Below are 13,594 nucleotides of genomic sequence, written 5' to 3' on the forward strand. Positions count from 1 at the left end.
TGGGGTGTCCCTGGCCTGGTTCCCCACACCCAGCTCCATCCTGAGGCACCAGCAGCCCCTTTTTGTCCTGGTTTTACCCCAAAACAGGCTCTGCTCCGCCCCCACCCTCAGCCTGGGGGTGCAGGGGGAGGGTCTCCCCTGGTTTCGGAAGCCACCCCCCAAATTCTGTCCTAAACCTCCTTTTTTACCACATCTGCTTGATTTTAACCCATTTACACCAGCCTTGATTAGGCTTCCTACTTACACCTGGCAGGGATTTGGGTGGAAAAGCAGTGAAAAACAGCAAGTCTGGCTCTTACATTTCCAAGTATGATGAATATCAGGAACCCAGGGATAATTCTGGGCGAGGAGCTGGTGCGTGGTGAGATTAAAAGTGGGGGCAAACCCCGCGATTTCAGTTTTCACAAGTATTTATGAGACAGGAGGGAAAATCAAGAGGAGATGGGTTTGGTGTGATGAAATGACCTTTTTTGCCGGTTGTTTTTGAGGGAGAGGTGGGTGACCCCTCCCTGGCAGCCCCAAACTCCCCTTCCCCACTCCCCCTCCCCACGCCGAGGGACGAGGTCGGGGCGCCGACGTGTTTTGTATTTTTTAATAAAGTTCGTAATCCAATGGACACACAAAACAAAACTGCGCTGAGAAAAAAAATAAACCAAAAATAAACCAAAAAAAAAACCAAGTTCCATAAATTAATTAAGTGTTAGGGGAGGCGAGGGGGGCCGGGGCAGAGTCTTTGTACAAGTGTATAACACTTCCACAGCTGATGAGACGAGGGGATGTTTAAATGAAGCGCACTTACAAATGAGTGACAATACAAAGTCTGAGTATGAAAATAAGATTTTTTTTCTCTGAAAACACATTTTTGGCACAGATTAAAAAAAAATGTATGTTGTGGGGATTTGATTTTTTTTTTAAAGTCAGTATTATATATATTTATATATATTATATATATATTTATATATACACACACCCACTGAGTTCTGCATATCCCACCAGGAAGGAAAAAAGCTCTCCCTTTTGTTTTGTTGTTTGTTTTGTATTCTCTTGTTTTTCAGTGTAAACTGTACATCCCAGATGAAGAGAAGACGGCTGCAGCAGGGGCAGGTGGAGGAAGAGGAAGGTTCACATCCGGAAAAAATAACCCCCCCCAAAAAAATAAACAACCCCAAAAGAAGGAAAAAAAAAACCAACAAAAAACCCAGCGAAACAACCAATAAAATAAAAAATGACTGTGAAATGCTCCTTGACCCACAAATCTCAGCAGAGTCCCTGCGGAACGTCCACGGCGCGGTCAATGTGTGTCAAGACATCCAGAACGTCACAGCGTCTCCAACTGTGCAAAGTCCGAGTCACTAATTTAGTGCAAAGGCAGTTCAGGTTCTTTTTTATTTTTTTCCTTTTTTTTTTTGTTAAAAAAAATAAGCCATCCTTTTCTCTTTTTTTTTCTTTTTTTTTTTTCTTTTTTGTGTGTTTTTTTCCCCAAAAAGGAGGCGTGGGAACCCAAGCCCAGTCCACCTGCTGAGTGCATCAGTTGTCCATAAGCTAAAGCAACATGTAAACATCCAAGGTTTGATCGAGGCCGGTCGGGCAGGAGGCTGGTTTCTGGCAGCATATTTCTTGTCTCATAACCTTCTCTCCTTCTTTTGAATTAGTTTTATTTTAAAATTAATTTTTGTGTGGTTTTTTTGTGGGGTTTTTTTGTTGTTGTTGTTGTTGTAGTTGTTTGTTTTTTGCTGCAGGGCCTTGGAAAAATTAAAAAAATTAAAATCAAAATAATAAAAAGTCAGTAACTGGTAAACAGCTCATACCGACGCGATGACAATCATCAGGTGAGGAGAGATGTTGGAGATGCTGGCGAGGAGGTCGGGGGCCAGGCGGGACAGGTGGCTTTCCGAGAACTCGCAGGGTGGGAAGATCTGCAGAACGTAGGCAGGCTGCAGGGAGGGAAAAACCACAGATCAGAGACAACCCACGCCCACAGAGGTTTAAAAATGGGACATTTTGGTGATGTTCTGGGTGCTTAAAGGATCCTAAATCATGTATACTACAGAAGCCATGGGTTTTCTTTCCAAGGTGGGGAGCTTTCCACACCACAGGGAAAGGCAGAAAAATTCCCACTAATCATAATTTCAGTGGTTGCTCCGAGTGCTGGGCTCATTCTGGGCTCCTTATACCCAGAATTAAATTACACACAGGTTAAACTGCAGTCAGTGCAGCAACACGTGGAATAAACCCTCCATGGCACCAAATGCATTCTGCAAGAAAACACCAGCTGTCCTGGAAAAATCAGGATATGGGGAACAAACCAGGACTCTACTTCAGAGATAAAAGAGCTGAGAAATGCATTTGGGAAATGCTTTTCAGCCCTAGATGGTGAACTGGGAACACACCAAACATACATTTGGGGTTTTTTTTTGGCTTTGGGGTTGCTTTCGTCGATTCCATCAATGATTATATCGATCCCATCAAAAATTTATGGATCCCATCCATAATTTATGGATCCCATCCATGTCTTTGATGGGTGATGGAAATGGGGGGTTGTTTGACCAATAACCCCAGGCAGACCCAGCAGAAGACCAAGCTGCCTGTGCAATTAGGGACTGCTTTGGTGTCCCTGTGGCACTGCAGGGGTTCTGTGCCTGTGCCATTAGGGACTGCTGTGGTGTCCCTGCGGCACTGCAGGGGTTCTGTGCCTGTGCCATTAGGGACTGCTGTGGTGTCCCTGTGGCACTGCAGGGGTTCTGTGCCCGTACCTGGTTGGAGCCGGGGTTGGGGACGTTGATGATGCCTGCAGCCTGCTTGGCCTGCAGGTAGCTGATGAAGGCGGCCTTGAGCGACTCCGTCTGACTGACCACGTCCTCCTGGTCCCGGCCACAGGGCAGGGCCAGCAGCAGGCAGTAGTCGCTCTCCACCTGCAAGGGAAGGACAGGCTCAGGGAAATGCTGCATAAGGGGATGTTTTCCAGCCATCCACCCGCTGTCCATGGGGGAAAACCCTCACTTCAAACTCCTTGATTTTACAATTTGTACCCCAGAAAAGTGGTGGCTGCCCCATCCCCAGAAGCGTCCAAGGCCAGGCTGGACAGGGCCTGGAGCAACCTGGGATAGTGGAAGATGTCCCTGCCCATGGCAGGGGGTGGGATGGGCTTTAAGGCCCCTCCAACCCAAACCAGTCTGGGATTTGGTGATTCCAAAACTTGCTGAGAGCTCAGCCAAGGTGGAAAAGACTAAAAACAGATTTTCATGGCCACCTGAACTCCCCTTCCCACCCTACTCAGACACACTGAAGCCAGCAGAAGGTTGTCCCCAGGCTCAGGGTGATGTAAAGGTTTCCCAGCTCTCATTGCCTTTTCCATAAGTGCAGTGTAAGAGTTATTGCTCATCCTCTGAAATCCGTGTTACACTCCCTGGGCTGAAGGAATCAGTGTGAACACCAGGATCCCAAAACAGAATAACAGGGATCTCAAGTCCAACTCTCTGCCATGCACAGGATCCCATCAATCCCCGCCGTGCATCCCTGAGAGCAGTGTCCAAACGCTCCTTGGGCTCTGGCAGCCTTGGGGCCGTGCCCATTCCCTGAGAAGCCCACATGACAGAAGCCTGCGTTTTGGGGAGCCCTGGTGGTTTCCAGCCCCACAGCTGGTGAGCCCAGCCCAGCTCTGAGATTCCCAAAGTGCCTCCCTGCCCCAGCCCGGGCGCTCACCATCATCCTGCGCGCGACGCCCTCGAGCTGGGAGGCCTCGAGCCGCATGCGCTGCGCGATGCGCAGGGGGGGCCCTCCCTCGGGCGCCGGCAGAGACCGGTGTGCCAGGACGTTGTTCCCGGACACAAAGTGCAGCTGCACAGCCGCCGTGTCGTTCTTGAGAGCCAGCAGACCCTGCCAGACAATGGGGTATTTCTGGGAAGAGAGGGAGAGAGTATTACACACAAAGCAAGGAGGGTGGGATCTGAAATGCTGAGCTGCTCGGCTGCCACCTATACTTCCATCCGAGTTTTAAAGGCTCAGCGGAGATATAGCACCAGATCAACCCTCCACAGGCCAGGCCTGGGTTACATCCTGCTAAATCAGGAATTCAGTCCTTTTCCTTCCAGCTGGCCAGCCTGCCTGGGTGGATCCCGTCATCCCAATCCCTCTGCCGCCCACCCATCACGAGGCTGTTCCTGAATGCTGTGTTCCCTTTTACAAATGGACAAATTGAGAAATAACAGAAGAACTGTTCGAGATTGTATGGGAGACATTTGGTGCTGAACAGAACTCTCAGCTCCTTGCTGGTACCTGTTCTTCACTGCCTCCCTCCTCTTCCTCATTTTCTACACTTGAGAGAGTGGTTTTTCCTTTTTATTTAAATGAAATACACCAACTCTCCCCCCTGCCTATGAGGAAACACTTTCCAGTAAAATGCTGACTTGTAAAACTGACTTGGAACAGTAAACATGGCTAAAATCCATCAGGGACAAAACAACCCAAAACCCAAACAATGCCTTTTCTGCATCTGAAGTTTTTGATGCAAGAAAGGTCAGATTTGGTGCTATGGCTGAGACAGAACCAGGTGATTTCCCCCAGATCAGGAGCATGACACTCACTGTCAGCAGCTGGACCATGTCCACAGGTCGCTGGGACACAGGGTGAGGGGATGGCTCCTGCTTGAGCGCGGACTGGGGCTCCGGGCGGCTGAGGGGTGGCCCCGAGGTCGTGGGGATAAACATGGATTGCTTGGGAACTGCCTGCGGCTGGTGCGGCGATGGAAGCTCCTGCTTCATGGAGATGGCGACGGGTGAGGGGTAGGAGGTCTGGCTCGTGTCCCCTTGTGCCCTCTGGAGGTGGACGTGAGGGTCCATCTGTGCCGTGTGCCTGTTCACAGGGGCGTGGTGACTCTGCTCTGGCCCTGCTGCCGATGGGCCCTTGGGATCCTGAGGGATCTGAGGGGTCTTGCTGCGGACTGGCTGGCTGGGGTGCGAGTGCTCGCCCTCCGGCAGACCCTGGGATGCAGGCAGGGGGGAAAAGGAAAGATGTTTAGGCCGAGGGTGTATTCAACCCCATTATAAGGCTGCCACGGCACCAGGAGATTCCTGCTGGCGACATCTGTGTCACAGCAGCAGCCCTGCTGCGGCAGCACCTGGGACAGTCTCCCACTTCCAAACCCACCTGAGCTGAAACCCCACTCCCTGAATCCTGCCCCAAGCCCATCCTTAGTCACACCATCAATCCAAGGATGCCTGACCCATGCACCACCTTGGTACTGACAATTCTCCCCCTGACACCATATCCAGAAACCTGCGGGCACCTTCCCCCCTCCTGGGTGGAGCTCCAGAGGGGTTCAAGAAATGGGTTGTTTTGGCTTCCTCTGATGCTAAGCAGCATTAGAACCCCATTTCCCATAAGAAACAGCTCCAGATTCCAGGTAGACAGGAAAAGAGTTTTCTTTCTCACCTGGGACGGGGTCATGCTCCGGGAGGGCAGCCCGATGGGCGAGGCGCCCGGGAACTGCGGATGTCCAAGCTGGGCCGTGTGGTAATTCCTCATGTCGCCGTACACGGAGCGGTAATCGTGGAAGGAGCTCCCGGCGGGATGCATGATCTGCACCCCATGTGGGACCACCACGGGCTGCGTCAGGGGCAGCCCGGGCAGCTGGCTGCCCGAGGGCACGCTGAGCAGCCGCGGCTCGCTGTGGGGAGAGTGGGCCATCTTGCCTTCCGAGGATTTGGGAGTCTCTTTCCCAGGCTGCGGGGTCTTACTGACCGGGGGAGTTTTGACGGCCCCTTCGGGCGTGCGGGATTGTCGTGTTTCCGAGTGGTGCTCGCCCACGGCGGCCATGTGCGGGTGCATGATCATCCTGACGTCCCGCGGGACGTTGTACTGCTCCAGCCGCAGGCTGCCGGGGTGCATGCGGTAGTCGGGCTGCATCACCAGCACGTCGGACTGCACCGGGGCTGGCCCGCGGCACACCGCCGTGTGGTGGAAGTGCAGCTCCTCCTCGGGGGGATGCTGGGAGGACAGCGGGGGCATGACGATGTCTCGGATGGGTGCTGGCTGGGGCGTGCTGGATCGCTGGGGTTTCATCTCCATCTGGGGTTGCAGAGCAGCTCGGGGGGAGTGGAGCGCTTCCGGGCGGATGCCGTAGGGAATGCCGGAGAGAGGAGGGGTGTTCATCCTCACCTCACCTTGGGATAGATGGCCCAGGGACACAGTCTGTGTTACGCTGTGGGGGGGCATGATAACAGATTGTTCGGGATGCATGCTGGATATGTACTGGGGAACGGGAATTCCCGGCGCCAGCATGACTGGGGTGCTGCTGGACAAAGCTGGGGACGAGGTACTGCCAGGATGACAGGCCCGGGGGAACGGCGACGGCGAGTGCCCACTGGTGCGCGGCGAGTGCGGCTCCTGTTTGGTGACCCCCAGGTGGGAGATGGCCCGGTCAGTCGGGGTGCTGGGGCCCGAGCTGACGTGGTTCGCTTCCGAGTGCATCTTCCCAGAGAGGGAAGGGTGGTGAGGACTAACCCCAGGACTCAGGTTGGAGGGTTGCAGAGTCTTTGTCTCCACTTTCAGAGCAGTTGGGTCAGACAGTTTTTTGTTCACGACCATCTGGTTATGGACCAGCACGGGTGGAGTGTTTACGGTCTGCGTCAGGACCTTGCCGGGCTGCGACGCCGGGGTCTGGACAGCGAGGTGGGACGAGTCGGGCTTGTCCAGCGCGGCGCGCTCCTGTTTGACGGAGGAGATGACGGGCGAGGTGTTGTAGGGCTGTGTTCCGAGTACCAACGAAGAATGGGTGGAAACAGTCCCATAACCCGCCGAGGTCTGGGAGCCTTTCGGTGCCGGCTGGGACGGCGTGATAGGCTCCTGTTTAATCTGAGACTTGGATACAGACTGCTGGAATTCGATGTCCACAGCGCTGGCTGGGGGAATCTGGCTGATCTTGGCACTGATTCGCTGAGGACCTTCTGTCTTCTGTCCTGAGTAACTCAGGAGCACCACACCTTCTGAGGTGTTCACCCGCAGCCCTGGACTGGACCCAGTCTCCACAGGCCTCTCCTCAATAATAGACATCGATCCTGGATGAAACCTGCTGTTATCATTTACACTTGACCTCTGCTTAAATTTCGGCGAGGGAGCATTGACGAGGCAGGTCTGGGTTTGGGGAGCTTGTTTCACCAAGGTGATCCTCGGCGCCTCCTCCAGATCTACGCTGTGGGGCATCCTGCTGATGACAGAAGTGGCTTTGGGAGCAATCACGGTGTTGACCTTCTCCTTCTCGCTGAACACTGGCGCTTCGGCCACCGGTGGGTCCAGGGCGTTGGTGACAGGAACGGCCGGCTTCTCCTCGGAAACCGGCTTGATGGCCTCCACGGCAGGGTGGAGAGGTGCCTCTTCCAGGCACGGTGCGCTCACCGGCTCCGTGTGCGTCGTTGTCACATGCGTGGAGGTTATGCTCGTTGCTGAGACATATTTGGGCTCCATGAGTATCTTCCTCAAAGTGCTGGAGTTTGTGTCGATATCTGATGCCTTTGTGTCCGGTGGGAGAGCAGGCGGGGGTGTGGAACGGGCACGGGGCTCCTCGTGCCTGACCATCCACTCTGGCACCTTGGCAGCGCCGGAGTGAAGGGGGACAATGGTGGTGGGCACTGGGGTGGGTAGCTTGGCCGCCGCTGCGGGGACAGCAGGAAGGGCTGCATTCGGGGCACTCGGTGGTGTGATGGCAGCGTTTTCCAGGGGTGACCGGATCTTGAATCCGCTCTGACTCCCCTCGTCGAGGGAGACCGGTGGGGGACCCAGGTCCAGAGGAGCAGGAGCGGGCACCTTTGGAGAGGTGCTGCTCTCAGGGACAGCCTCATGTGCAGCCACGATGTCAGCAGCCACAGCCTTGGTGACATCAGAAGCACTTGGCTCCATGGATGCTGTGGGTTTAATTTGCTTCTCTTCCTTTGAGGCTTCTTCAGGTTTTGTCTTAACTTCATTGGCGGGGGGTGATTTGCTCTGCACCCTCTCTGGCTCAAAGGTGTTGACTTCGGCAGCGTCACCCTTCCTGCTTGCGCTCTTCTTGCGTCTCTGCCGTGCGGTTTTCTGACGGCCCTTCTCCTTACGAGCAACTTCAGCCTCCTGCAAGGTCTCAGCCTCCTGTGCAGAGTTGGAAGATTCGCTGAAGCTGACCTCAGACTCCTTGCTCTCAGTCTCCAACGCTGACGGGACGGAGCCAGGCACCGGCTGCACCACAGGCTCGACAGCAGCCTCAGTTTCTAGGATATTGTTCACTGCCTGATCTGTCTCAGGCTCCATCTCCTCCCGAGGGGACTGCAACACCAAGGGCTCTGTGGGGATCTCAGCCTCAGATTCAGCAGGATATGTTGGCGGTGCAGGGAAGCTTTCCGTCTCCCCAGAAATATCATTGATGATGGAGCCGATGGCTGCTGCCAGCTCCGTTTCACTGGCCTGGTGTGCAGGTTTATCTGCCTCTTCCTCCTGACGGACTTCAGCCACATCTGTCGTTGGCTCTTTGTAGGCAGCAATTGTTGGAGGAGTTTCAGTGAGTTTTGCAATGTTCTCCACCGCCTGCTCAAGCTCAATCTGCTTTGCTAACTGGGCAGCCTCAGGCGACTGCTTGGGCTCCCGTGTCACCTCCTTTTCCATTTCTGGGAATGAATCTTCTACCTCATTCTTAGAGAAGTGGGGTGGCAGGATGTCCTCTTTCGGAGGGCTCTTCATCTTGGGTGGTGACACTGCCACCGGCTCTGCCTCCTCTTCGGTGGGCCTCAAGGCACCCTTGACTTCATCCACGTTGAGGCGTATTTCTACATTTTTGAGACACACGGATGCCTTATCAACCACGGTTTTGGTATTTTTGTACCTTCCCCTTTTGGATTTCGTAACCTTTTCTGGCACTGACTTCTTCTCAGTGATCTCAGCTGTGGGGATTTCTAGCTGATTTTTCTCTACATCCAGTTCCTTCCGATCACGTTTCTGCTCACTTGCTGCTGGCTCTTTCTCAGCGGCTTTTGCTTTATTGCTGTTGTCACTGATGCTCGATTCCTGACTGCTTCTTTCAGCAGCATCTTCGGATTCAGCCGTGGTATCAGCTTTCGGTTCATTCTTCCCTTTCTTCCCCTGTTGGCTGGCAGCAGCTGATGAGTGAGTGTGTGTGAGCTTCTGGGATCTAGGAGACCTCCAACCCTCTGCAGGTTTAGGAGCTTCCATGGTATCTTTAGTTTCAGCTTCCTCCACCTCTTGTTGTACCGGTTCTGTCTTTATTGGAGAGATGTCCTCCTCTGGCTTACGGCGGGTTTTGGGAGGTCTTCCCCTCCTCGGGGTTGTGGGAACAGTAGTCACTGTTTCCTGTGGTTCCTTTTCCACTCTCTTCCGGGTGGATCTAGTGACCTCCATGGAATCCTTCACTGGAGATGGGCCTTCGTTGTCCCCTGTGGTAGCATAGACTGACCTCACGTTTCTGCGCCTGGTTCGGCCAATCGGCAAGCTCAGCTCCACGTTTTCTGGCTCTGCAGCAGAACTTGGGGATTTAGCAGCATTCCTTGAAACCTTTTCTGCCTCCACTTTCAATTCAGAAAGCTTCTGGGTCTCCCCACGAGGAGAGCTCGACCTTTTCAGTTTCTCACGGTCAATTCTTTCGCTCTTCCTCGTGACGGGCTTTTCTGTGACATTAGCTGCAGCCGACTGCACGGGAGTCTTGGACCGTTTACTTTTGTAGGACTTTTTATCTTTTACAACAACCGGAGGTTCCACTTCCATATCATTGTCAGAAACAGGCGGCAGGACCTCAGCAGCCGCCTCCACCTTTTGACTCACACCAGCATCGGTGCTGGCAGAGGGTGGTGGATTTTCCTCTTTAGGTTCTGCAGCCTCATCTGACTTCTGAACTAGCTTGGGCGGAGGTGGAAGCAGCTGGGCAGCCTCAGGTTCTGGATCTACGCTGATGTCTGCATCAGAAAACGAGGCCCCAGGAGTGGGAGGTTTGGTATCCAAGTACGAAGGATGCTCTGTTGCCACAGCATCTTCCTCTGGTGCCAGGGCTGTAGCAACGATTTCTTTACTCGCTTCCACAACTGGCAGAGGTTCTGTATGCTCAGGAGGTTCCATTTTGACAGGAGCAGCAAGTTCAGGAAAAGGTTTTTGTTCCTCTGCTGCAGCAGCAGGTTCAGGTTTCTCTTCTTTGACAGAAGCTGGTTCCACCAGGACCTTTTCACTTTTCTCAGGAGCAATGGGAGCTGGTTCCTGTGGGAGGACGGTGACTGAAGAAGGACCAACAGCTGAGGAAGGTTTATGTTCTGTTTCTTTACTATCAGGAACCATTTCTGGTGTTTTCGGCCGGTTTTCTTTATCTTCCTGTTTCTCCACTTCTTTTGGTTTCTGATCTTTCTCCTTTTCTTTCTGCTGCATTCGTGTCAGCTCAACAAACCTACTGTGGAAGAGAACCACCGGCTCTTGCACCAAATCAGCTGTGCTGTTCGTCCCATCGGAGGAGGACTGTCTCCCATATAGCCTTCCAGAGATGAAGTCCAGATCATCATCCTTCCTCTCTAAATGCTGCAGGCGTTTGGAGTCCTGTTCAAAGATTGAACTGTGCAAAAATCGAGAAGCGAACAGTTCCTGCCGCTCTTGTTCCTCCTCTTTATGATCTTCTTTCTTATCATCCAGTTTTCCACCTTCAGAATCAGTTCTGATTTTTTTCTTTTTCATATACCAGGATGGAATAGGTCTTGGAGCTGAGTCAACCTTCTCTTTGTCTTTATTGTTTCTGAAACTAGCAAATCTTGAATCCCAGTCTAGAAAGGACCAGTTTTCCTCTCTGGAGGAAGAGAGGGATTTAGCCCTTTCAAGCAAGGCCTTTGTGTCAGGTGTGATTGTCTTGTCCAATGCAAAAGAGTAGAATTTGTTTCTTTCTAAGGAACCGGACTGGAGTCTTTCCTCTCTTTCACGGAACTTCTCTTCTCTGTCCCTTAATAAAAAAGACAACCTGGAACTCTCTAACAAGGACGAGGCTTTTGGGGAATGGGGCTTGTTTTCGCCATCGTCATCCGAATCTGAAGGCACCTCCCCAGGTTCCAGGTCTCGGACAGACCGCTTTCGTATACTGTCTCTTTTCACAATGCTGCTTGGAAAGCTGATATCAACTCTCCCAGGCTCTTGTTTCACTTGGGTTTCCCACCTACTTGAGTCTTCCTCAGAACTCAACACAGAGAGTTTTATTTTAGCCATTTCTGCCATCTGCTCCCTTCTGCTGGAATCATAAGGATTGAATTTCAGCGAGTCCTCCCTCACAGTCATGTTGGAGTATGAAAGACCCTTTTCTTCTGTTTTAGGTGACTCTTTGGTTTCCTTCAATGGCATTAACCTTGGAGAATCGAGCGTGTCATCATCCTCATGGAAAGGGAAGTGCCTGATGCTTGGGGAGCATGACATCCTTTCGGAGTCCTCACTCACCTGACGAGAACTTCTGTAGTTCCTTTCTCTCTTAGTGCTGATTTCAAAGTCAAACTGGTCAGTCTTTTTCCTTTTACTTGGTGGAGAGTCATCGGTGACGTCTTGTGGAGGCTTTCCCACCTCATGAACCAGACTCCGCTTTTCATATTCATCCACCTCTTTCTTTGGACTGCCAAACTTCTCAGACTTTGCTATCTCCATTTCCAGCTGCTGTTTCAACCTGCGACTTTGCTCCATCTGTTTCCGGTAGCTCTGCGTGTGGTCAATGTCGATGCTGATTTTCTCCTCCGTGTCAGCCGACTGAGGTTTCTCTTGGCCAAGTTTATGATCTGGTGTTTCTTCAGGAAGGCTGGAGTAGTTCTTCCTTGTCTCCTCTCTCTCTGTTCCCTGCTCATCCAGCAGCTGTACCTGTTTATGCTGGGGTTTTACCGGGTTCAGTTTTTTAGGAGGGAGCTCCTGAACTTCCACAGGTTCCTCGGGTGCCTCCATGAGCCTCGCCTGCAGATCCAAGGTGGGACGCAAGCCAATCCCACCAACATTAAGAGTGTCCTGAATTTCTTTGGGACTAGTAACAGGAATAAGTCTTTCCAGTTTGAGTTTTTTAGATTCCCTTTTAAGCATCTCCTTCCTCAGGGGTTTTCTCTCCAATTCTCCTTCCCTTAACACTGGTGCCTCTCTAGACGACGCTGTTGCATCAAGCTGCTTTTTCAAAACCATGCGTGCATCCTCCTCATCTTGGCTGCTCCGTTTTACGTCCAGTTTTTGCCTGTCAGGTTTTGGATTTGCATCGGCAAAACGCCTTTTACGAGCCTCCAACTTGTCTAAATCCACTGTGTTGGCCCCCTCGGAAGTTTGCTCTGTCTTCAAGTGCTTTTTAGGTTTCATTTTTCCCTCCTTGTCCACCACTTCGATGTGACTGGCAAGGGCTTTCTCCTTCTGTACCTTGGTTCTGACAGGTTCTGGTTTAGACTGCTCCGACTTGGCTTGCTCAGCTTGGGACGTCTGAGTTTTCTGTTCGAGCAGTGGGGATTTCAGAGTGTCGTTATCCAGCTTTGCCCTCAGTTTCTCCAGCGCAGGCTGATCGATCACCTTCCCCTCCTTTTCCTTCACACGGGTCAGCACAACACAGGGCATCAGTTCCAGGCGGTTCTTTGCTGTCCCTTCTTTGTCACCCCTCTCTTTGCTTTGTTTACTGTTGCCCTTCAGTTTTTCTGGGCTGGGCTCTCTCTCATTCTCCTGATCTGTTTCTGAGGACTGGGAGCTGGGCGAATGGATTTTCGCTTTTCGTTTCTGCTTATCTGTTTTCTCCTTTTCTATTTTTTCCAGCTTTTCCTTTCTCACCAAGCGCTTCTCCTTGTCCACCCTCTCCTGCTCGAAAACGCGCTCTTTCTCCACTTTCTCGTTTTTTGCGTATCGCTCCACGCGGGCTTTGTCGAGCTTGTCGTATCGCGGAGGGGACAGCGAGCTGCAGCTGCCGCTGCGATCCGAGGACCTGCTGTAAATCCTCCTCTCCGAGTCGCTCTGCAGCCGTTCCGACTGCGAGGGGGATGCTCCGGGGCTCTGCGGGCGCCGCGAGTGCGTCGGGCTCTGGCTCCGCTCGATCGGCCTCCGATCGTGGTCTCTGTCCCGATCGGATTCGAACCGTTCCCTCTCTCTCTCCCTCTCCCGTTGCCTGTAGCTGTACTCCCTGATGTCCTGCTCGTATGGATCTCCCCGGTAATCCCGGTACTCGCGAGGGTCGTCGTAGTATCGTGGGTCGTAGTAGTCTCCTTGGTAGGGATCCCACTCGGCGTAGAATTCTCGGCCCCGAGCTGGGTATTCCCGCCGAGGATCTTCTGGATACGTCCCTGGGGTCCGAACGGTCTCGTAGTAGGTACGGTCAGGGGCGTATTCGTAGGATCCTCTTCGCTCGTCTCTGCTAAACATAAGAATAAACAGATTCTAGTTCTCCTTCTCAACCAATGTACTCTCTTACCATAGTTTTTTGCTACGCAAAGAAACCATTTTCTGATCTTTTTTCCTACGTGCATCAAGGCAGCTGCACACAGAGGTTTGGCAAGGCATCTGTGTGCAGTGGACTAAACACTTTTGTTAACTTATCAAATACCAAATGTACTTCATGGGTAATGTCGTAACAGTTCTTCCAAGCATTGTTTCACCA

At 52.4% G+C, this 13,594-nt stretch overlaps 1 protein-coding gene across 5 annotated transcripts in view; it reads right to left on the bottom strand.

The window, feature by feature from the left end:
- Positions 1-821: 821 nt before the first annotated feature.
- SPEN (spen family transcriptional repressor) overlaps positions 822-13,594 on the bottom strand; it is a 65,853-nt gene continuing 53,080 nt past the window's right edge. For 3 of the 5 annotated variants that reach the window (XM_059866556.1, XM_059866557.1, XM_059866553.1), the window contains 5 exons: positions 5,431-13,351; positions 4,584-4,979; positions 3,703-3,897; positions 2,754-2,912; positions 822-1,934 (listed from right to left, as the gene is read on the bottom strand). In XM_059866556.1, coding sequence (XP_059722539.1) covers positions 1,803-1,934; positions 2,754-2,912; positions 3,703-3,897; positions 4,584-4,979; positions 5,431-13,351 — 8,803 coding nt within the window. In that variant the 3' untranslated portion in view covers positions 822-1,802. The remainder of the gene's footprint in view (positions 1,935-2,753; positions 2,913-3,702; positions 3,898-4,583; positions 4,980-5,430; positions 13,352-13,594) is intronic. The other 2 variants (XM_059866558.1, XM_059866555.1) reach the window with 1 other exon arrangement.

Source organism: Haemorhous mexicanus, chromosome 23, assembly GCF_027477595.1.
Source record: "Haemorhous mexicanus isolate bHaeMex1 chromosome 23, bHaeMex1.pri, whole genome shotgun sequence".
Classification (NCBI taxonomy): domain Eukaryota; kingdom Metazoa; phylum Chordata; class Aves; order Passeriformes; family Fringillidae; genus Haemorhous; species Haemorhous mexicanus.